A 22,194-nucleotide genomic window follows, 5' to 3' on the forward strand; every position below is an offset into this window, starting at 1 on the left:
GAGGATTAGGGGCTCAAAGATCTACGGCTAAAAGTGTTTGTTCTAATGCAGAAGTGTGGGGATTTCTTATGGCCACGTGTTACTGTAGAGCAAGGGGCTGTACAACTTGGAATTGCTAGTTTGGTGGTAGTCCTTGTTTCCCCAGATACAGAGCGTCCTGAAAATGAACCTGTGTGTGTCACGTGTTTGCAGTGACTGAAAGAGAACAAATTTTGAGGCTAGGGGAGGAGAGGCATCCGGTACAGGAATGCTGCACGCTGTGTGTGCAGGCAGGTGTGCACCTACTGAACCTGTGCCTTCCTCCCAAACGAGTCCAGGTCACTCTGCCCCAGTAGATACTGCCTGAACAGAAACACTTCTTTTCTCCCTGGAGATCCATGGTTGTTTAAAAATCTTAAGAAAGCCTGAGTGTACGTACTGTGGAATATGACAGCAAGGATTGCAGAAAGACCTCAGCACTTAATGAGGTCAACTGAGCAGTGAATTAGCAGCAGATACACACTGTGTGACCCATATGAAGTGATGCCTGGTTGGAGAAGGTCAAACCAACTTCCCATCTAACTCAGTGGACTCTTGTCTTAAGAGCAAGCAAGCCTGGCAGGTTGTTCATGGAAGTGTTCTAAGTGAAGCAAATCCAATGACAGAATAAGAACAGACAACAAAACAAAAACAGTTACACAAGCCATACATTTAGAGTAATATATGCCTTGAAAAATATATTGTGTGGCACTGAGTCCTTACATCTGAGGACAGAAAGGAACTGGAAAAAAAATCGGATGAGGGCAGTAATAGTGGAAAAAGTGGATAAAGATTAACTTTTTGCTATGTCAGCACAGGAATTGGGGGCTTTCAGTATTGCTTTTGGTTTACCTGCATGAAGCACAATTTGTCATCCTCTGGGAAAGCTGGTGAAGAACCAGCACATTTCACAACCATCTTTGCTCTGGTGTCTGCAGTAATACTGGGCAAGATGAATCAGTACAAACATTTTTAGTAAAATGGGTAATTCCTTATCGGGTTGTTGGCTTTTGCTCCATATGCTGAAAAGACTAAGTAAATTTATTTTGTTTTGTTAGATCCAACACTGAAGAACCTCTCCCAAGAAATTATAGAACTGCTCAAGAAATTAGTTGGCCTGGAGGCTTTTTCACTTGCCTTTTCTTCAGTGCAGAAGCAGGCCAATCAGAAAAGAGCTATGAGGAAAAAGCAAAGGGCCTTGCAGGTAAGTGTATTCTGCTTTCTTTTCTGGGAAAAGGAATAGATTCTCTAAAGGCTTGAGATATGGCCAGGAACGTGAGTGTGAAAAATCATTTCATCCTGCATTGGGATAGTTTCATTTCAGAATATTAATGAGAAGCTATTGATAGGGTGGTCGGGCTCTGGAACAGGCTCCCTGGGGAAGTGGTCACGGCCCTGAGCCTGCTGGAGTGAGATAATGCTCACAGACACATGGTCTGATTTTGGGGTGGTCCTGTGTGGAGCCAGGAGTTGAACCTGATGATTCCTGTGGGTCCTTTCCAACTCAGGATATTCTATGATGCTATTTAAGATCAAACTTCTGGGCAGGTTTTGACTGCCACCAAGGCCGTGCTTTTCGGGTTACCTGGAGAGCAGTGGTAAACCTGGCCAGAGCAGCCAGGATACCCTCGGTTTTGAGAAGCCTTAGAAAATGGGTGCATTGTCTGTCAGTCACCAATTTCTTGGGAAGTGCTGGATGTTAACAGGACCAGTTAGCTGCAAACACAACTAAGCAAACGCATGTATTGTTTTTTATTAGACCGTAGCAAACCCTGACATTGCTGCAAGGAGGAAGTTGAAGAGACACAAGACCAAAGCAGAAACCAGGAAGAGAAAAATAGAGTTCCTGCGCCGTGGCTACAAGGCCAAGAGACCTCGAAGCCATGCACTGAAAGACTTAGCAATAGTGGAATGAAAAGGCTTTTCCTTTCTGGAGGATTAATTTGTAAAAACTAATTTCAAACGAGAGAACTTAATTATTGTGGAAAAAAAAAGTATTTACATATTTTAATTGTATTTATTTGTATTTTTCATGTCCTCTTTTTCATCTAGGATCTTAAAACAAAGCCTTTCAGTTTTTTCCAAACCTGTATATTTACTAGAGCATGTACAGTTGAATGGACAACCACCGTGATTTTTTATATTAAATTTTACTTCATTTTTAAAAGATGGGCTATTACGACTGCATTCATGGCCGTGAACATCCTGCCTTCTGGAGAAAACAGTCTGCCTCTTGCCCTTGATTTACATTCCACTTTCTGCAGCTCCAAGTAAGCTGTCATTGCGAGCTAAGCAGAGAATATAGAAATAACAGCTGTGAAAGGTGGAAGTTAAATTCACGTTACTGCCCTGGCACATAGGGGCTGGTGGCAGTTACTGAAGAAAGTGAAACTAAGCCACATTAACAAGGAGAAGCATGGTATTAGCTCAGTTGCTGTACTTTATTTTAACAGCATATCCGCACTGAGGGAGCCTGAAGCATAACACCATCAGCTTAAGGAAACCTTGAAGGCTCAGCCATGTGACTGGTTTAACTGGCAGTAGCTGGACAAGCACCACGCCTTCAAGTACAGCTGACCATTGCAGATTTTATTAGTGTTTTAATTACACCAATCTAGTAACCGCTCTAACTTAAAACCACCCCGGGGGGGGGAGGGGAGTTGCCAGCCAGTAAAACTTTCATACAAATTATTAAGCACATCTTTAAACACAAAGAAAGAAAGGAAATATCATAATGTACACAGCCAGTCACTCGGTTCAGTTTTGCAAGTAAAGAGAGGCATCCACATTACAGGAGTCAAACTCAAACCTGTCCTATTTACAAGTATTCGTAGGCTGAAAATACTTGACTGCAGCAGGAGGAATGTTGGATGTAGCTGAAACGTCGTTGCAATGGTCTGCTTTGTATTACTGCCTACTCTTCAAGGCCTCCACCAACCTAGGAAAAAGAGTAGGTCAGTTTACTAAAAAATCATTTGAAATATGTCAAGACATCTTTAGCAGTCAGCTACTCTTTCTTCTAATGTGGGCTCTGGTTTTATTTTGTTAGGAATATGGCCTGGAGCAATGTGGCCCTAGCTAGACTGCACAGGCAAGTCCTGAGATGCCTGTCCCTCACTTAAATCACGATCTTGCTCATCTGTTTGCTCTCATTAGGTGCCAAAGAAGTGCTGCAAACCTGTAATTCATATTACAAAGCTTTTATGTCAGACAGACTTTCCACAGCTCCAGCTTCCAAAAAATAAAAAGATAATTTACTAATGAAGCTAGCATAATTAGACTTTTACTCACCATTCCATTGCTTCATCAAGCCCAGTACCCTTAGTTGCAGAGGTTTTGAAGATCTGCCATTTTCGATCCTTCAAAGCTGGCAAACCAAGGGCGTTTGCCATTTCTGTGGGAGTCATCGCTTGTTCCATGTCCTGCTTATTTGCAAACACCACCAAAATGGCTTTCTTCAACTCTTCTTCCTAAGAAATGGGAATCATGCAAGTTGTTGAAGGGATTTTTACTAAATCCATTCAGTAAAAAACATGTAGAAAAAAAAATAGGATTTTGTCAGTTTGCTGGTTTTTGTGCTTTAGGAATTCTTCAGCAACATTTAGAAATTCTTCAGCAATTAGAATTTAGAAATTCTTCAGCAACAGAATGACAGTTTGCATTCCATTTGCTCCCAGCATAGCATCACATGGGAGCAATTTCAAAACAGGCAAGTTTACAGAATACTGTTACATTATGAGATGAGAGGTAAATTTAACAACGTATATACATTAAAAAGCTTGCGGCAATTTTGAAAAAAAAAAAAAAGTTTTGCTTAACATGTCTTCTTTTTACTCTTATTACCCTGTTCTAAACCTGTCCTTCATATTCAATACCTAGTAGGATATTAATTACTCGTATTCCTTCAGGGCCTGACTTCTGCCACCACCGAAGCAGTGAGCAGCTGTTCTTGAGGACAGGAAAGTTTTCATGTGACCAAAAGCTAAATATAATTTACTGTCCAAACAATTACTGCACAAAGCTATAAAATACCTGCAGCACGTTTAGTTCTTTTCACTCAGAAGAGTTGCGTGGGCCTTTTTTGAGAGCTGATATTTCACAGCTTGATTCACTGAATCAAATTTCACGTTAGCACCAACAAATATTTGGACTTTCCTGAAATGACCATCATGCTTGTTTTCTTACCTCTAACATAGCAACAAGCTCTGATTTTGAAGTTCCAATTCTGTCTCGATCACAGCTGTCCACTACGTAAATGACTGCATCTGTATTTGAATAGTAACACCGCCAGTATGGCCTGCAGAAGAAAAATTCCATTCATAAAATGTGGAGTTTTAGCAGCGTTTTGTAGCCAGATAATGAAAACCTGCCCAGAAGAAGTAAAAACTGCCACTGGGGTAAAAGGCACCAGGAAGCAAATAGAGGGCTACAAAAAAAAAAAAAAAAAAAAAGGCTGAAATACAGGGAAGAGATTTCTTTGGAAAAAAAACATGGGACATCAAGTTTATAACTGAAAGACAAGGCAGCAAATGAAGTTTGTAAACATAAGGTTTTAGCAAACAGTTATCTCTATAGCAGTTTGTGTAGAAGCAGCTGTGTGATGCTGCCTGCCACAGATAATCATTATGGTCACCAAGGAAGGGTAAGCTTAAGGATAAACTTAATTTTTTTAAACAACTAATTCATACACGCAAGTAATTAACAAGAACCACAACAAAACATCTTTTTCAGAATTATTTTACTGGAGCTGAAAAAGGCTTTTTAACACCCATGTCCCATTTTTTTCAGAATGCTGCCTAATTACACACTGAACAAATAAACTAGGTTTTCAAAGCAAAACTGTATGCCAGTGAAAACATTCACTTGTTTTTCTTCCAATCTGTAGTTCAAAACAGAGGTTGTAGAAACTGAATTCTGTCAGATGAAAGCGTTCTGATAATGAGCTGTTTTTAAGCTTAAAAGAACTAATTTTCAGAAGTGCAAACTAAGATAAGAAGATAATAAAATATTTATTACCTTATGCTTGTCTGTCCTCCCAAGTCCCAGACTTGAAATTTCAGATTCTTGTATGTCACCGTTTCAACATTGAAGCCAATTGCTGAAAGAAAGTTAGATAATTTCACAGTTGGCGATTCTTTTTTTTCCCTGAGCTACATTTACAGCACTTAGTTCAAAATTTTCATGCCTGAAAACCCTCATTAGCTACATAATGAAGTTTCTCCAAGAAGTACTTATGGCTCAAAATACTGCCGCATTCTTTGAACAATAAAACCAGACTATAAACATATCCTAGGTATCTGCAACAAATGCTAAGGTTGTTACAAATGAACAGAAATGTGCCTGAAAGCACCAAAAGAAACAGCAGCAGTTAAAGGGATGGCCTATTTAGATAACAAAGTACCCAACTGACAGCAATAAAGCACCAACAAATGTGTCCTTTGTGTCAACACCAGATCTGTGGCCTCATAAGACCACAGCAGAGACTACTTCTCAGCAGAAAACTTGACATTGGTATCTGGAAGATGGCAGTAAAGTTACAGCACATACATATGTCATTCCTTGTCCTGTCAGCACAGAGAAACACAGAACAGGGAAACAAATGACAGACATGGACTGCCTACAATTTATGGAGGCTGAAATAAGCAAAAACTACACAGCAAAAAGCACAGTAAACTGCTGGCTTCTAGATGGTTTAAAAAAAAAAAAAAAAAAAAAAAACACTGACCAAAGTCAGTTTATCACAGTCATTCAGGAGGAATCTAAGAGATGTGAAAGGGATTCAATAGCCAGTATCTCTGTCCTCCATGTTACACTGAGTGATCCTAACCAGAAAACTTGAGCACACACAGTAGTGTTTGCTACATGTGGGTATGACTGCAGGAATGCTAAGGCAATTAATAAAATCAGTTACACTTCTTTTTAAAAAAACATCTCTTTCCATGAGATCTCACGCTGAGTTGTTACACTTTCTTCACAAAGTAAAAACGCACCTGCATTTCTTTTCTGTGTTAAATAGAAGTGTTTATATAACAAGCTTAAGACTCTTGTCAAAAATAGGAAATCAAACAGGTATACGCTCAAAATTTTACATGGGATGCCATCAGTGAATGAGAAAAATAACAAACTCTAGAATTTGCGTTAGAGCTGTTTGGAGACAGGAGATTTCAATAGTCAATAGTTACTATTTAGTGAACACTTCTCTATCAAGAAAAGCCTGCCAAAATCATAGTAACAATCTTGAAGTCAAATACTTCTTGCATTCAGCAGGGTAGCATAAAATATTATTTTTCCCACACCGTAAAAATGCACACCATAATAATGTTACGCGAGAAAGTTCTCAAATACAACAGTGCTGGCTCCAACTCCTTCAAGTCTCTTTGTATCTGAAGTATGCACGTGGTGACTTCAGCTGGCAAAGCTCATGTGTTGGAGCTACCAGCAAACGAGATATTTTTACTAGAGGATTGATCACTTACTCGGAATGGTGGTAACAACTTCTCCAACTTGTAACCTGTAGAGAATGGTTGTTTTTCCTGCTCCATCCAGCCCCAAGATGAGAATCCTCATCTCTCGAGTTCCAAACAAGCTGGAAAAGATGGTGGAGAAAAAGCCCCCTACAAAAAAAAAATCAGAACAGAAAGCCATTTCAATGTCAGCTGGCGATATGGAGGCTGACCTGATTTCTGACTGAACAGCAATGTGTTTCCTCTCTTCAGTGAAAAAAGACAAGCTCAGGTTGCCACTTGGACACCTGTGGGCTGAACTATCTCCTTCTTTCCTGGCCTTGTGCCACTACGTTGTTGTAGATCTACCCAGCAAAATCAAGTTGCATCGAGCTTCCTCATTGTGGTTAGGAGTTTTTTCCTTTTCTCCCACTTGCCAAAATCTGAGCCAACTACTTCTTTATTTGTACTGGCCTCTGTCTTTTCACTGTAAGAGACTATACAGGGCCACTCTGAAGCCTGAAATAAATTTTCCTGATGTTTACAGTCTCCCAGAGGCCCATCTACTCATTCTTTCTTAAAATGAACTGCAAATCAGCAGGTACACGTTAAATCACAGCCCACTGTGAACAATGAAGTTGTTAAGCACATTAATGCTGCAGAGAGGTCTAGGAGCTTGCTTAAAATCGTTTTTATTTTTATTTTTTTCAAACGTGGCTTGTCCCAGCACCTCACTTCCTCTTTAAATGCAGTACCTGTGGCCAGACTGGTATCTGACTTACGCTTATTAGATGTATATGGATAAAAACAACACTAATGGTCTAAGCCAGTAACAAGGAAGGTTTCTGTCGATGATTTTATATCGACAGAAGTTAAATAATTTTGTGCATCCACCTAAGCGCTGTAAAAGATGATGAAACACCAAACCACCTAGGCTCATACTGGATAACAGAGAGGAGAGAAGGGAGAGATTTGCAGGCAAAACCTTATCCAAAACCTATTTGTGATAAAGAAAACGCTTCCCCGTGCTTGCCTCTCGAGGCGGAGGCTCACTCCGGGAGGGCTTTAACCCTCCGGGCGGCTCGGGCCAGGCCCGGCGAGAGGCGAACGGCCCCTGAGGGGCCCCTGAGGTGCCGGCACCGGCACCGCGGGCTCCGGGCCTCGGGGCCCTGCCGGGGCCGCTCCGCCTCACGCCGCTCAGCCCCGTCCCCCCCCCTCACCCGCGGCACTGCCCCCAGGAGCCGCCACCCGCACGGCTCCGAGCCCCGGGGCCCCGCGGCCCCGCCGGTCCCCCTCCCGGCCCCCCCCCGGCCCCACCGACCCATGTCGAGCCCCCGCCGGGTCCCGTCCCGCGGCCGCCGCCCCCAGGCTCCACGTCGGCCGCCGCTGAGAGTAAAGGAGGCGCCCGCCCCGCAGATTCGGCACGGCGACGGAGGCCGCCCGCGGAGGGGAAGGGGAAGGCCGAGCGCTGGGTGAGCTCCTCGTCCTCCCCGCGAAGGGAGGAAAAAATAAAAATAAATAATAAAAATAAATAAAAATAATTAAAATTAAAATGCGGGCCGGCGCAGTGTCGTGACGAATCTGCGGATGCGGAAGCCGGGCGGGCGCTGAGGGGAGGTGGCGCAGCCTGGCCCGGCCTCCCTCACCCGCCCACTCACTCTGGTTAAAAAAAAATAAATAAAAAATAAATCCCCCACGCTACCGGCAACCAGTGCTTCGCCATTGCTGAGGGGCTTCAGAACTAGCCCCCAGCACCAGGCTCTGCGGGAGCCGCAGGGATGCTCAGGGAGGGGGGCGGTGTAGCTCTGGCACCGTGCCCAGGAAGCAGCAAAACGCCCGTTTCTATCAATAAAGCGCCCATTTCTGCCCGTAACCCGCCCATTTCTGCCAACAAAGCGCCTATATCTGCCCAAATACATCCATTTCTGCCCAAAAAGCATCCATTTCTGCAGAGCCGCCCTGCAGCTGTGCAGCTTTCAGCGGCGCAGAAGAGGGGCAAACCAGCACTGCCAGCTCCCTTCTGTGCAAAGGTTTCTGGCTTAAACAATAGGGTGCTGCATGAATAAGATCACTACACTAGGTGTATCAGGGCTGGTGACTGCATCAGCAAGAGCTGATGTGGCCGATAAGCAGTCAAAGCACCCTCAGGTTTGCTCTTCCCAAGAGCAGAGTGACTAACTGGACTGACAGTGGAAGGGCAGAAACCAGCACAGCTTAGTGTGTTAAAAGCGTTACCCATCACAAAATGCAGTGTTCCAGTACTCTGCGAGGTGTTCCAGCACTGCCCTTCCTGTTGGTGCAGCTGGGCTGTTGAAACATCTGAAACACGGAGGCCCATGCGCTCAGGAATGATTTACAAGAAGTAAATACTGACATCTGTCCAGGCAGAAATCCCACACAAGTATCAGTCAGTTATCAGAACGGCATTTACTGAAATCTAGTAAATTCCTGAGCCAGGAGAATTCCAAAAGTATGTCCTTGTACGCAGATGCTAATTAAATACATTGCTTCCTGGCTTTCACTAAGATGGTAGGGAAAAAAAAAAAAAAGAAAAAAAGAAAAAAAACTGTTGCCAATCAACAGAAAAAAATGCAACTGTGTAAGCCATTAATAACTAGCTATTCCTAAAGAACAGCAAATAACCATCATATGATAGCAGGGCTGTAATTACCCATGCTTAAACGATGGCATAATTCATCCGCACAAATTAATTCTGTGAAGTACAACATCCTTAAGAATGTGAAATGCTACATAATGGAAACTCAGGAGAGACAATTTACAAGGCACAAATGGAGAAAGGGGCTGTAAGATCAGACAGCGCAATAAGAGAAATCCAACAGATCTCACATCAGAAGTCAGAGGTTGAATTACTCTTTTTTTTACATAAGAAACAATGATAGAAAAACCTCCTAGGAGAATAATCGATAACTACAGAACCAATCTACTACTCAAGCATGTTGGCTCCCTCCTCATGCCTTGTATTCTGTCTTTATGCTCCTGTTTCAGCAGAAACAGCACAGAAGTCTTTAGTCCTCGAAGCCATAAAGAAAAAAATGTCCGTAAAGAACAAAATGTAAGGCAGTCGCCTTACATATCTTTCCCTGTGTTTTTGTTTGTTTGTTTTTTACTTTTACCTCATATCTGGAATTGTCTAAAGAGAGGAAGCTTGTACTCATGTTAGCTTAAAAAGGCAGGGCAATGGGGAGCAGAAACAAGCAGTTTACTGTGCAAAAATGATCACCTTTCTTAGAGAATCCATACCAAAGGGTGTGATCACAAAGTCTGCAAGTGCTGACACTTGAAATCTGTTTTTCATTAAGTGTGTGTGAAGCAAGAACAGCATAAACAGACGTAGATCTTTTCATTTTCTCTAACAGCATCCTCAAGTGTAGTATCATCACAACTGCAGAACAACTTCTTTTTGTTTCCTTTATGTCCTCCATTTGAAATCTTTCTTTGCTTGAATTTTTACATTAATCATAACTCACTTAAAAACAATTCTTTATTTTTCTATTCAAGATGGGAGCAGTAGGAAAGAATGCACAAAACTTATTCAAAGGGGTAATAAAAAAAGGTAACCTTTTTGACATTATTTAGAAAATGTATGATCTATAAAATATGATGATCCAGAAGGCCTGCCCAAGTGCACTGCTTCAAGGCGCAAACATCCTGGATCAGTCTTTTAAGTCCTTGATATCCTTAGGAGTCCACGGATGCGTCTAACAAGAGCTTGAATAAAGGTGTAGCGTGACCGAACCTTAGAATACAACCCCTCGATGTCCAGAAGCTTCTTCTGCAGAGATTCACCAAAGCTGTTTGTGGCTTCTATCTGAAGCTGAGAAACAGAGATTTGTTGCAGTAAACAATACAAAGTCTTCTCTAAAACATCCACATATCCATCCACTGTCAACCCTTTTACAACGCTTTATTCTCTAAAACTCTTTCAAAAGTATAGTTTTCTTTCAACTACCCTAATAAATACTACTTGTATTCTTCCTTATGTTCATCTCTCTAAATTATACAATGAATAGCCTTTCTATGGAGATTTCTGGGTGACTCAAAGCATTTACGGATTATCCACATATTATTACCCTACAACCTCTCAAAGTGTTTTAGGAATTAAACAGTCTTATATAATTCAGGTTCTTCAGTTATACAACTTCTTCCAACTGCAATTTTCCCAGGCTTTTGAGGACTGTTTAATAGAGTCCATTTGCATAGATAACACTTTTTCATCAGCACGTATGTAAACAATATGAAAACTGAAAAAATTTATTACATTCTAAATATTTTAGCAAGATGTTACTGTATATTTCACTTTTGAACAAATGAAATAAAGACAGATGACTCATCACAAAAATATATAAAGCTGTTCTTATAATTGCAGATCTTACAAAGGTACTTGAGATTGTGAAGCACTCTGAGCATAGCTTTTTTGTGCACAAACACCAGGAGAAATGTCAATCAGATTTATTAATAAAAATGAACTTTTTTTTTCCTGCCACTTATGCATCCAGTTAACACAAACTATTAAATTGCTGTGTAAGTAGAAATCACTTCTGTGTTAGCATTCATATTTTATAGTCTGCTCAGTTTCTGTTACCCTTTTCAATCTCATTTCTCTATTGCCTAGCTGGTGTCAAGCTGTTGCTCCCAACAGTTATAGATCCACAGAACACTGGGAATCCTACCCTCATGTTGCAAATCTTTCAAGGGTACCTGATGTTTTCAGTGAGCTATTATTAAAAAATACATACCATTTGACTGGTTTACAAAAGGAAAAGAATGATTAATTTTCTTCCTAATAGCCTATATTGCTCATTTTTAATTTAATTTTGTATATTAAGACTTGAAAATGTGTGTTCAGCAATGCAGCTGCTACCTGCTTCATAATACTTTCTCAATTTTTTTGCAACACTTCATTAATTTTAAATTATTTACTGCTGGTGCTACTGTAGTGGGTTTACGTGGCAAGATTTTGGTAGCCGGGGGCTGCAGGGGTAGCCTCTGTGAGAAGAATCCAGAAGCTGCCCCATGTTAGGTAAGGGCCAGTTCCAGCTGGGTCCAGAAGGACCCACCACTGGCCAGAGAGCCAAGCCAGTAAGTGACATTTCTGCCTCTATGAGAGCAGATTTAAGAAAGGGAAAAACCCCTGCAGCACAACAGTCTACAGTCAGACTGTTCTCAATAGCTGTATGGCAATCACTCGCACCCTGTACTTCTCGGCAGACTCTCTCACATCTCACCTGATCTATATCATGCTGACTCACTCGATTCAGGCCGCTGCTGAAATCCAAGTTGGGATCTGAACCAAAGGAATCTAGTGATAGAAAACAAGAAGTTAAAATTATGTTGGCCACTCAACAACATATTTTTTCCACACCATTGTAAAATTATTTTGAAATGCAATAGTCAAAATTGGCCACCAAACTTGTATATTAGAAATTATAGTATTTTTTGGACTTACTGTATTTTTTTCTAAATCATTGAACAGTCATTAATAATTTTGAGCACACATGGCACTTTGCAAAAAGCTCCTCCCCAGATCACTTCTCTTTCTGACTTAGTTCCATTCCCTCTTTTTTTTTTTTTTAATACCAAAATTCAACACACTTACTTTTTTCTGGTGAATAAATAGTGCCTATGTTCCTAAAAGTATTTCCAAAAACACCAGTCTTAATTTTAATTTTTTATCTCATCTTAGATTATATTACAATATTTCCATATGCATTGTTTTGGACCACAATCTGATTGTATTATCTGAAATTTACTTTTCACTTGGAGATATGCGTAATAGACAAAACGCATAAGCCTGTGACTCAGCAATACTTGTATTGTCAATTCTCCAGAGGAAAAAGAAACGTAAGTCCAAAACCAAACAAAATCTCAACATTTCAGAAATTTTACCTTGCAGTCTTCCTCTCTTAAATGATGTCCTGGAAGACAGCAGTGGGTCTTGGGAGTCAGTGGGTATGCAATTCAGTAGATAGTGTTCCAGGTGACGCCAAAGAATGAAGAGACAGGTTTCTATAATATCTGTAGACACACATCTAAGTGAAGGAGTTTAAATGCATTGTCTTTAGATTGTACATTCTCTGTGTAAGTGTATTTACACAATCACTTTGAATCAGTTGAAGATGTTTTATCCCAACCATCTGTAACTTCCTCCAACAGCAGGTTCAAATCCCACTACTGTGGCCTGGTAATGGATCACATGCTCTCTCCTTACCTGCTTCTGTGCAGTACTGGCTAGGTTAGTGACTGGTTAGGTTGGTGACTGCTATGCTCAACCTGGAGAGGCTTTAAACCAGCACTCTGCACCAGAGCAGACTTTGAGCGCTCGTGTGATTTGTAATGGTAGTTCAGTTGCAGAAATAGCAAATTTAGAGCTGAGGTTGTAAAGCTGGAGGTGGCAGTAATATCTTAAGCTACAACAGGTGCTTCTGCAAAAGCACACCTTTCCTAAGCTAGGTTTCAGAGGAAAATTCCAATCCTCTGCAGACAATTATTTTATGTGTGACTAGTTATTTCCATTGAATTGCTGGCGTTTATGAGAAAAGGCTTATGCACAGCTCACTATAATGTTGGGAACTCCATTTGCTCAGAAACACATCTCAATTATTTTTCAAAGTACTTCTGCCACTGCACCTGTACATATGTGTACATATTTCGTGGGTCTGGATACTAAATTTAAGAGCTGGGCTGTAAGAATATTAGCAATACAATATTGTGATAATTTTTAAGAGCTGTGCTTTATCATAACATTGAAGAACATCCTAGCAGGGTCTCCATGATGGGAATTAACCTCATTTTCCAGCCAGAGTACTAATTTAAAAATACTTACAGCCTGACAGTAGCAGAACAATACACTCTTACTATTTTAAGTTTCAGAATTTCAAATTTCCCTTTTGCTTAATAATGGGTTCAAAGTGGTCAAAACTCTCAGTAAAAAAAAACTGTTCCTATTTCTCCGCATTTCTGGAGCAGCACCTTGAGGGTCATTTCAGTTTTAAAAGGATACAAGAACAGAGAGAAAGTAGTTTGGCTCGGTTGTTTATTAGCTTCACTAGGCGTCGCCTTGCCAAAACGTATTTTTGGGCAGTGGAGATTTTGTCAACCCCAGCTGGCATAACTGACTGACACAGCTGTAACAAGAAGAGGAAAAACAAGATAACATGGCAGAGCAAAACAATGAAAGAAATAAGCAAATAAAATTATTTATCAAATGTCAGCTATTTCTTCAGAACTGTGGTCTCTATTTTTAACTTGCATAGCCTTGGTTACCAAAAAAATGAATAAACTAAACGTATCCCCAAGCAACTTTTGTATCATGAAAAATGATCATTTGGGTTATCAGTCAGTTTATTAGTTCACTGTGAGATTGTGATAAAGTCCCCCTTCTCTCTGTAACCCAGTCATCTCAGCAAGAACTGATGCAAAAGTTAGAGCTACTCAACACTACACAACTTACGCCTATTTGTTCAAGAAGGATACATGATGAGCACTCCCAAAGCTTTAGCAATGTTCTTCTGATATAATGAAAAGACATGCACTACTTTTACAGAGCTAAGCCCAATATTTTCCCCCAAATTTCATGCTGCCCATCCTATGGACCCTCGTATCAACAGTAGGAAAGATCATGCAAGAGAACTGGAACTTTTTATTTGTCTAAAATGCTTCTGAGTCCCTGAGCTATATCTCAGTTATGAGCAAAAACAGACTACAGAGTCAGCAGAACTGTTACCTCTTTTATTTCATCTGGTGGGAGTTGCTCCACGTTTTGCAGTTTGTTAACACTCTGACGATGACTATCGTAGTAACTGAAGAAATCATTAGTGCTCTGTTTCAGCAGATAGACGATAATGCCCAAACCAGGCAAGCGCCAGTATGGAACCACTGGAGCTTGTGTATCTAGAAAAATATGACCAAGTTACAAAAAATCAAATTAAATGAAAAAAATCAAGAAATCAATAAGGTATCTTCTCTGTCAATAAAGTAGTGAAAGACACAAAAAACATTCACTGGCAAGTTTACGTTTTATTTCTGTGCCAGAATTTACATAGGCAAAAAGTTCTGTCTGCAATACTGCAAGACAGTCAGTATAGTAAGTACCAAGTATAATACATGAAATTTTAACTAGATCAGAAGACGTAATTTTTTTTAACCACTCAACTACACAGTAGCACACCACAACCTGTTGCCACATGCCATAATGAAGAGTTCCACTCAGCATCAAAACGCATCTTACATGTCATCAATAACGTCCTAGTTCCACCTAACTTAATCTAGCAGAGATGCTGAAAAAAAAATTAAATCCTTACCTTCCCATCTAGTACTATTTATTTACATACATGTTATTTTACTGATATATGTGTTTCTAAGGCTGCAATAGCAATCGGTTTAAAAAGCCTTTTCTGGTCACTTTTGTTTTAACTTGTGTTAGCTCCCTTATTTGGCTCAGTGCAAGGCCATACACGCATTTATTCCAGCATAAGAAAATGAGCAGCTACTGCGTTGGCATAAAGAGACTTAAAGTGTAAGATAAACTACAGCATCTGGAAGCTGATTTCATGCTAGCCCAGATATTGCTATTCAATCTCAAAAAATAGTGAGCCAAAATCTCACCTTGACGAGGCCCATCTCGGTTGGTTGTCTCTGACAGGCTAGGGGTAAACAGACAAACAGTGTGCTGAAAACTGGGGGCACTTTGCAACATAAGTGACTCACAGTACTCCATCACGTTTGCACAAATCTGAAAAAAAAAAAAAAAAAAAAAAGAAAAATACAACATGCAAGTTACTAAATGGATAAATGTCAATAAACAACATTTTGCTTTCTCTTTATTCACTTGAACTTGACGGTTCTTTTTTCTGATCAGTTACAGCCTCACTTCTATTTCAAGCCCAGGATTTGCAACCTGACGTCTTTCCCAAACCTACTAGTTGCAATTTCTGGTCATTTTTAACTCTTCTTGTGCATTTTCCATTTAGTGTTCTCCATTACTTTATTGCCCTCTGTATCCAGCCCTTATTTTGAAAATTACAGATCAATTTTTAAAGTTTTGAATTTGACATACTTTGTATCTAAAACAATGACGGTTGTTAATGCAAATTTAAATAACCAAACTTTCAATCTTTATTCTGAATAGAAACAAAACATGGGATCCTATACCAAACTAAAAGCAGTGTAGAACATTACCACTAGTCAAAATCATGTGAAAGTACCTCAACTAAAAAAATCTGTACAACAGGTGAAATTTCACAGTTTGAGGCTGAAGGCTCTCACAGCTTCTTGTGTTCTCACCTGCTGCATGGCCAACTCAATTTCATCCCTCTTGTTCACTCTGTCTCCTCCTGAGTTATCATCTTGCAGTTTAAACTGACGCAGTTTGTCTGAACCACCAAACCGACTTAGAAGTCCTAGGCACTGGCGCTGCCATGAAAAAAAACTTTTTTTAATTAGAACCTTAGCAAAGGAAGTGCATGGTCCTTGACGCTTTTAAAAGCTGAAGAATGATACATATCCCTTAACATACAACAAAAAGACAACAGTTCATATAAACATTTTAGAACTTAAGAAACTACATTTATATCTTTAAAAACACAATGCTTTAATTCACCTTTACTTAATTTAAAAGTTAACAGCACCCTAAAACAGTTCCTCGAGAAATGAATTTGATTTAGAAGTTCACAATGACGTCTTACATCTTTTTTGGACTGTTATATTGAATATATCAATGGCAGTTTAGGTTTACCTATACCCATTTAAAACACCTTCATCTATAAACCAAACCAAAATCTGAAGATAATGAGTTGCATAGAAGTAGAGGGCAGAAAAACAATTGAATAGTTTCATAGAATGGAGCAACAACCTATAAATCTTCTTTTAGTTTACATGATAAATCATCAAAGTGCCTCAGACTAGAAGTCAGTTTTATTTGGAATGCTAAAGAAGATACCGAAGATTAAAGATTTATTGGTAATTACTTTTAGAAAAAAAAAAGTAAAATACTTGAATTCTTTAATTACTTGATGAAAATAACATGACATACCAAAGACAAAAGTTACAGCAACAGATGACTGGATTTGTACGGTTTTGCTTGGAACAGCTCAGTTTTCAAATTAACTAATTAAAACTCCTTACAACAAGAAACCTTTTTACTGTTTCCCATGGGAATTTCTTGCTGACATAACACAGCAGAAAAACAACTACCCCAGCATTTCAGTAATCACTTACAGCTTGCTACTTTGCTTTAAGCTGGTCGATCTAGTAGTTACTATCACAGTGCCCAGAGAACACATCCTTCTCCTGGCAACCAGAAATATCTGATAGGACAGCTCTGTCTACAGACAGTTTTCAAATAAACTTTACAAACACCCTTGCTGACATGCTGACATAGCAAAGTTTCAAAAACACTGCTGAATGATAAGCTGTAAAAAGATTTCCAGTTAAAGCTTTTCAACAGGACTCACTCTATCCCGGTTTTATTTCTGGTTTTTAAGTCAGGGTTATTCTTAAAAGGGAAGCAAAGAAATAAAATATTAGCATGTTAGATGCTATTAACATCTAATTAGTTTGATGCTCAACACTGTTGAACTGGAGACATGCTTGTAGCAAAAGTTGTTACAATATTCTGCATTACTTTTACATACTATGTTGTTGAGTTCAAATAGCTCTTCTCCACATAGGGTGAATCCTAAACCAGGGAGGAAAACAAAGTCTCTGACCTAACTCTTATGTTGCCAAATGCTCTCTTTTCTACTTGGTTCAAAACAACAACAAACACAGAACAAAATAAAATGACAGAAAAACAACAACAAAACAAACCACAAAACTAATAATAAAAAGCACTGCACATTTTTCTTAATGCTGGAAAACATCCATTTCATAACTGCTATTAGTCAGAGCACAAAACCAGGAAACAATTCTAATCTACATTCACAATTCCAAAAGGACAAGTGTTAAGCGGGTAACTTTATTACCTGAAATCGACCTATATGTCCTTGTAGCTCCATCTGTGTCCCTTCATTAATATCAACATCCAGCTCATTTAGAACTCCTGATAAAAGATACAGCCATTAAATTAAATGTTTTTTGTTTTTTTTAAATTGTTTGCAGTGTATACATTTAAATGTATGCAGTGTATACATTTAAATATAAACATTGGTCATAAAAAAATCAGCAAAACAACTTAAAATTTGTTCTTTCTTTGAGGAAAATATTCAGATATGAATGCAGCTAGTATGCATACTATGTAGCTTACTGTTCTACTAACTAATTAAAAAAAGATGGGGGGGGAGGCTAGCATGAAACTTGCAGCTGTTACGCAAAGCACAGTATACTGTAAGAAAATGAACATTTGGCTTCAACCTACAACTGCACTCCACCCTACTGTAATCAGACATTCCTCCTTAATGTCCTCCACAGTGCTTTTTCTTGGAAGTTTTCTTTTTAAAATAAATACAAATGTAGAAAATAATATCAAATGTGTGGGTACACAAAAGTTTTCTGTCTTCATTTTCTCTGTTGTAGAATTTTCCAAATGAAAGTTCTTTTTGAGGATACCACATGCACTTTGAACACTTCTATTTGCAATTGGTCCCATAGACAAAAAGTACTTACTGCCAGTTAGCATAATGAAAAGAAAATGAGAAGTCAAATGCACATTAACATGGGCACTGTATCCACTGAAAATCCACCATACTTACTTCAAGAACAATAATTTAACATTTCCCTATTTTTTCAAGAGCTGAACATCTCCAGAGAATTCTGTGTTGTACGTATTCCCTGATATGTCTTGTTATTACTTCATAGAAAACAAAATGAGATTCATGCAGATGTAGGCAACAGACTTCAAATCCACAGTTCCTACCAGGCAAAGCTGCCTTGCTGATTATTCCCGTCAGGAAGGCCAGCTCCTGGAGAGATCCAACACTAACATCTTGACACCTCAGGATTGCCTGGATAGTATCTGAATGGGCAATGAGAAACTGCAAAACCTGTACCACAAGAAGAAAAGAGAAGTATGATTGTCTCAAAATTTAGCGTCAGGCAATGAGGAAGCAATGCTTTTACTCTTGTAAGAATTTCAGAGTGACTTCCCACACCAGTGAAAATGTTGTTTTAGAAAAGCTTACTTCCAAAGCAAGACAACACATAATTTGATTGAATAAGGAGTAACTAGCATCTTTTGGAAATTACCTGTCCTGCTGCTTGTAGGTGTTGTGCCATGCTGGAGGTGAGGATCACTTGACACAGCTGAAGGGCTGGGAGAAGAATCTGGCGATAACGTTCCACTGGAGCAGGAATGAAGAGTGGGGGATCTCTCATTCCATACATTCTTAAGAGATTTAGTGGGGGGAAAAAAATAAAGAAAAAAAGATAAACAGAAGAAAGGCCCACTAGTGAAGCAGAGCCTTGACTTAAAACTACCCTCAAGAATTGGCAAGCATTCATATTTCAATAATACCCCTGTAGTTGAACTGAGTTTATATTGGAAAATCAACATATTTATGACACACGGCTACTGACACTTCCTGACAGAGTCCCTCCCCTGCTTTCCTGTAGGCCCCCTTTAGATACTGGAAGGCTGCTATGAAAGTCTCCCCAGAGCCTACTCTTCTGCAGGCTTATCCCAGGTCCTTCTCCTCAAGGCTGCTCTCAATCCATTCTCCGCCCAGCCTGTACTTGTGCTTGGGATTGCCCCAACCCAGGTGGAGGAACTTGCACTTGGCCTTGTTCAACTTCACGGGCCCACCTCTGAAGCCTACCCAGGTCCCTCAGGATGGCATCCCTTCCCTCCAGTGTGTCAGCTGCACCACACAGCTTGGTGTCATTGGCAAACTTGCTTACTTGTCTAAGTCTTACTTGTTTCCAAAGTGTATGAACCCACACTGTATGACTAAGAACTTTAATTAAAAAGCAAAGACTGAGGTTTGAAATCAAGCACGGTGACTTCCCCTAAATATGTGGTTTTTTTTCTCTGATATCTCTCAGTCATCTTGCAATAACCAACAATATAGCAACACACCAAGAAACTGGCCAAGCAATAAATAACTGTAATGTTTATTAAACATATGAAATTACATTTACTCTACTGCTAGGGCACCTCAGGGGAGGACGAACTTTGTACCTTTTGTTCACTAATTATAAATACCCCAAAAGAGGTATAGCAGGCTGTTTTTCACACATTACAATCTAAATTAATAAAATATACATATATATTAACAACACATGGATGATTCTTATATAAGGAATCAAACAAATAGGACTTTACATAGTATAAGCAACTGGACACCCAGTTATTTGAAATTTTCCTTTCAATACAAGAGGTTTAAAGTTTTAAACTAAACACACAAGAAAAATACACCCCCAAATATTTACTCTCTAGACTTATAGCTATAAAAAGATGTCACGTTCTCCTAGGACTGTATTACAGTTTCGAAATCAGCCAGGGAACCAACACTTACCCTTGATGGTCTGTTTCAGGTCGCATGTCATATATTTGACACTGTGCCAGCCTCACAATCACACCAGACCTCAACAGTTCTAAAGCCCCTTGCTGACTTTTAGCTACCCTGGTTAGGAATGCCTAGAGAACAAAGGAAATACGTAAGTACTTACAACTGGAAATGAACAATGACACTTATTAAAATTATGTCTCTATAATATTTTGTAGCACCATTTCAAATACTGTTATTTTAGTACAGTAACTCTGAGTATGATCAATGTAAAGTATAGACAAGCAACTTTTATTTAAAAACAACACAAAATTGTTCCATAAGTGCTCTTACCATTTTGGACTCATACGTGTACAGCGCTTTAAGTAGAGGGGGCTGAGGTGTGAGTAAGCTCTGAAGAGCCGCATCATCGTCTGCTAGGCTATCCACAAGCACCTTCAGGTAGCCACTATTGGAGAGATACAATAGCCACTGCTGCTGCTTGTCTACTGAAACAATACGATCAAGCAAAGCCAATGCCAACATCTAGGACGGAAAGAGAAAAAAAACAAACAGAACTGAACCAAGGAGAAAAAACAAACCCAAATTAAATCTATGAGATTTCTAACAAATACCAAAAAATATTAAATGCTAGGGAGTTGCTTCTAACAGCTTCTTAAAAGCAGAGTGCATTTCTGCACTACAAGCATAACCCCTTATGTGGAAAATACTCTAAGATTTCTTGACATTTAAGTATAGAACAACTGAATTGCCTTTCCTCTATTACTTATCCTTTAACAAAATATTACAGATGCTGTTTGCTAACTATGCCACAATATTTTTAATGAAGCATTGCTACCAGCAGAATTACTAAGTAAAACTATTTTGCATTTTGACTAGATTCCTGACAGAAAATATTTATTTCTCAATATTTCTTTTTCAAGTTACTAAACTTTTCCAAAGTGAGAAAATAAACCAGTAAGTACATGATTTAAAGATAACAGATAATATTCACAGCAGATCATGCCTATAATCTTTTGCAGCAGTGCTTGCTACCTTTTTTGTTAAACAGAGGGACATAAACCTGTTTGAGAAAATAAGTAATATGCATGTATGTACCTACTTTTAGCAACTTGAATAATCAGAGGTAGGACAGAAATGTGAAAGAGAGTCAGTATCTACAAAGAATGTTTTTTAGTTCTATCTCATGAAATTTTCCTTCTCTGCACAGTAGTAAAATGTTCTTTAAAGCAAACAAAACAGTGATTGCAGAGGAATAGATTTATTTACCCGGCCTATCTCATGACCATCACAAGCATCACGACAGACCACTTCCATGAGAGCTGCCCCATAACTCTCAATGATTGCCATGTTTTCTCGTTGCAGTTTACTAAACACATCTTCAGGAGCTGTCAGACGTTCCCACATTGTTTTTTTAGCTGTAAAAAACAAGTATAACAGAAAAAGGAAAAATGGAAAGATGGGCACCTTAGCATTTGCTTAGCTATAGTACAGCTGAGGCTATATCCTTCACGGCATTCTCTATCTTGCAACAGAAATACCATAAATAAGGGACACAGGTGTTTCATTGAAGTGCAGAAGTTTTCCTACAAATTCATTTTTTTCTAAATATCACACAAACGCCAGACAGAACTGAAAAACATTTGTGCCTGAATACTTATGCCACACTTGTAAATAACCTGCCTAAAACTATTCCAAGATTCAATACACGTAACCTGGAACATCTACGAAGCCTAAGAACTTTCACTGGGACCAAAACACTTGGTTTGAAGGGAAGTAAATAATAAGTTAAGTAGAAAAGTCCTGATTTCAAAGTCAGCAATAAAATACTGAAAGGTCATAACAATTCCATAGTTCTTATCACTACCATAGCTCAAAAAGCTGACCAGGTAATAAGCAGTAGGAGTCTTCATGCATAGTTACTAAACCCAAGTTTGTTGTTCCATCCTCATCCAAACTCTAAGATGAAATAACGAGTATAAATGTTGGTAAGTCAAGTATTCAAGCCATTAACAAATCCAGCTGGCTTGAAGAACACATTTGTGTTTTTTTTATTGACTCTTTTTGGCTTTGTTTTATGGTTTTGTTTGTTTTCCCCTGAGGTCTTTAACTAAACGAACAGAAAGAATATCAAATAATCTTTGGGGTTCTACGTTGGTGAGCATCAGGTCCAGTAATGCTTCTCCTTTGGTTGGTTTGTCTAATACCTGGATGAGGAAGTGGTCCTCAATGGTCTCCAGGAGTCCCCTGGAGTGCTTACTTCCTGCCATGTG

At 39.3% G+C, this 22,194-nt stretch overlaps 3 protein-coding genes across 6 annotated transcripts in view; 1 reads left to right on the plus strand and 2 right to left on the minus strand.

The window, feature by feature from the left end:
* Positions 1-2,904, plus strand: part of UTP20 (UTP20 small subunit processome component) — a 65,977-nt gene extending 63,073 nt beyond the window's left edge. Inside the window, exons 61-62 of the mRNA XM_084496590.1 lie at positions 1,077-1,222; positions 1,778-2,904. Coding sequence (XP_084352716.1) covers positions 1,077-1,222; positions 1,778-1,933 — 302 coding nt within the window. The 3' untranslated portion in view covers positions 1,934-2,904. The remainder of the gene's footprint in view (positions 1-1,076; positions 1,223-1,777) is intronic.
* On the minus strand, positions 2,441-8,814 carry ARL1 (ARF like GTPase 1). Of its 4 annotated transcripts, XM_084496640.1 has the most exons (7): positions 8,697-8,814; positions 7,783-7,947; positions 6,495-6,632; positions 5,035-5,116; positions 4,204-4,315; positions 3,310-3,488; positions 2,441-2,956 (listed from the first exon to the last, which is right to left on the minus strand). In XM_084496640.1, exons 1-7 carry the CDS (start codon positions 8,797-8,799, stop codon positions 2,926-2,928), a joined length of 810 nt encoding a protein of 269 aa, XP_084352766.1. In that variant the 5' UTR covers positions 8,800-8,814; the 3' UTR covers positions 2,441-2,925. The 4 variants fall into 4 exon arrangements, with proteins under 4 accessions (XP_084352766.1, XP_084352767.1, XP_084352768.1 ...); XM_084496641.1 differs by lacking the exon at positions 7,783-7,947; XM_084496642.1 differs by lacking the exons at positions 7,783-7,947; positions 8,697-8,814 and adding an exon at positions 8,164-8,262.
* Positions 8,815-9,945: 1,131 nt separating this feature from the next.
* The window catches only part of NUP205 (nucleoporin 205), a 51,107-nt gene continuing 38,858 nt past the window's right edge, over positions 9,946-22,194 (minus strand). The window contains exons 31-43 of the mRNA XM_084496599.1: positions 21,191-21,339; positions 20,255-20,446; positions 19,931-20,052; positions 18,663-18,801; positions 18,334-18,460; positions 17,444-17,520; positions 15,765-15,893; positions 15,087-15,213; positions 14,206-14,372; positions 13,483-13,606; positions 12,369-12,497; positions 11,708-11,781; positions 9,946-10,296 (exon numbers count right to left, since the gene is read on the minus strand). Of these exons, the coding sequence (XP_084352725.1) occupies positions 10,144-10,296; positions 11,708-11,781; positions 12,369-12,497; positions 13,483-13,606; positions 14,206-14,372; positions 15,087-15,213; positions 15,765-15,893; positions 17,444-17,520; positions 18,334-18,460; positions 18,663-18,801; positions 19,931-20,052; positions 20,255-20,446; positions 21,191-21,339 (1,709 nt within the window). The 3' untranslated portion in view covers positions 9,946-10,143. The remainder of the gene's footprint in view (positions 10,297-11,707; positions 11,782-12,368; positions 12,498-13,482; positions 13,607-14,205; positions 14,373-15,086; positions 15,214-15,764; positions 15,894-17,443; positions 17,521-18,333; positions 18,461-18,662; positions 18,802-19,930; positions 20,053-20,254; positions 20,447-21,190; positions 21,340-22,194) is intronic.

Source organism: Aythya ferina (genome assembly GCF_964211825.1).
Source record: "Aythya ferina genome assembly, chromosome: 1".
In the NCBI taxonomy this organism is placed as follows: domain Eukaryota; kingdom Metazoa; phylum Chordata; class Aves; order Anseriformes; family Anatidae; genus Aythya; species Aythya ferina.

Coding starts and splice junctions, on each gene's coding strand:
- ARL1 (XM_084496640.1), bottom strand. CDS start 8,799: ATGGGCCTCCGTGTTTCAGATGTTTCAACAGCCCAGCTGCACCAACAG. Junction 7,948..8,696: donor AACACTGCATTTTGTGATGG/GTAACGCTTTTA, acceptor CTTCGCGGGGAG/GACGAGGAGCTCACCCAGCG. Junction 6,633..7,782: donor CCGGCGGGGGCTCGACATGG/GTCGGTGGGGCC, acceptor TTTTTTTTGTAG/GGGGCTTTTTCTCCACCATC.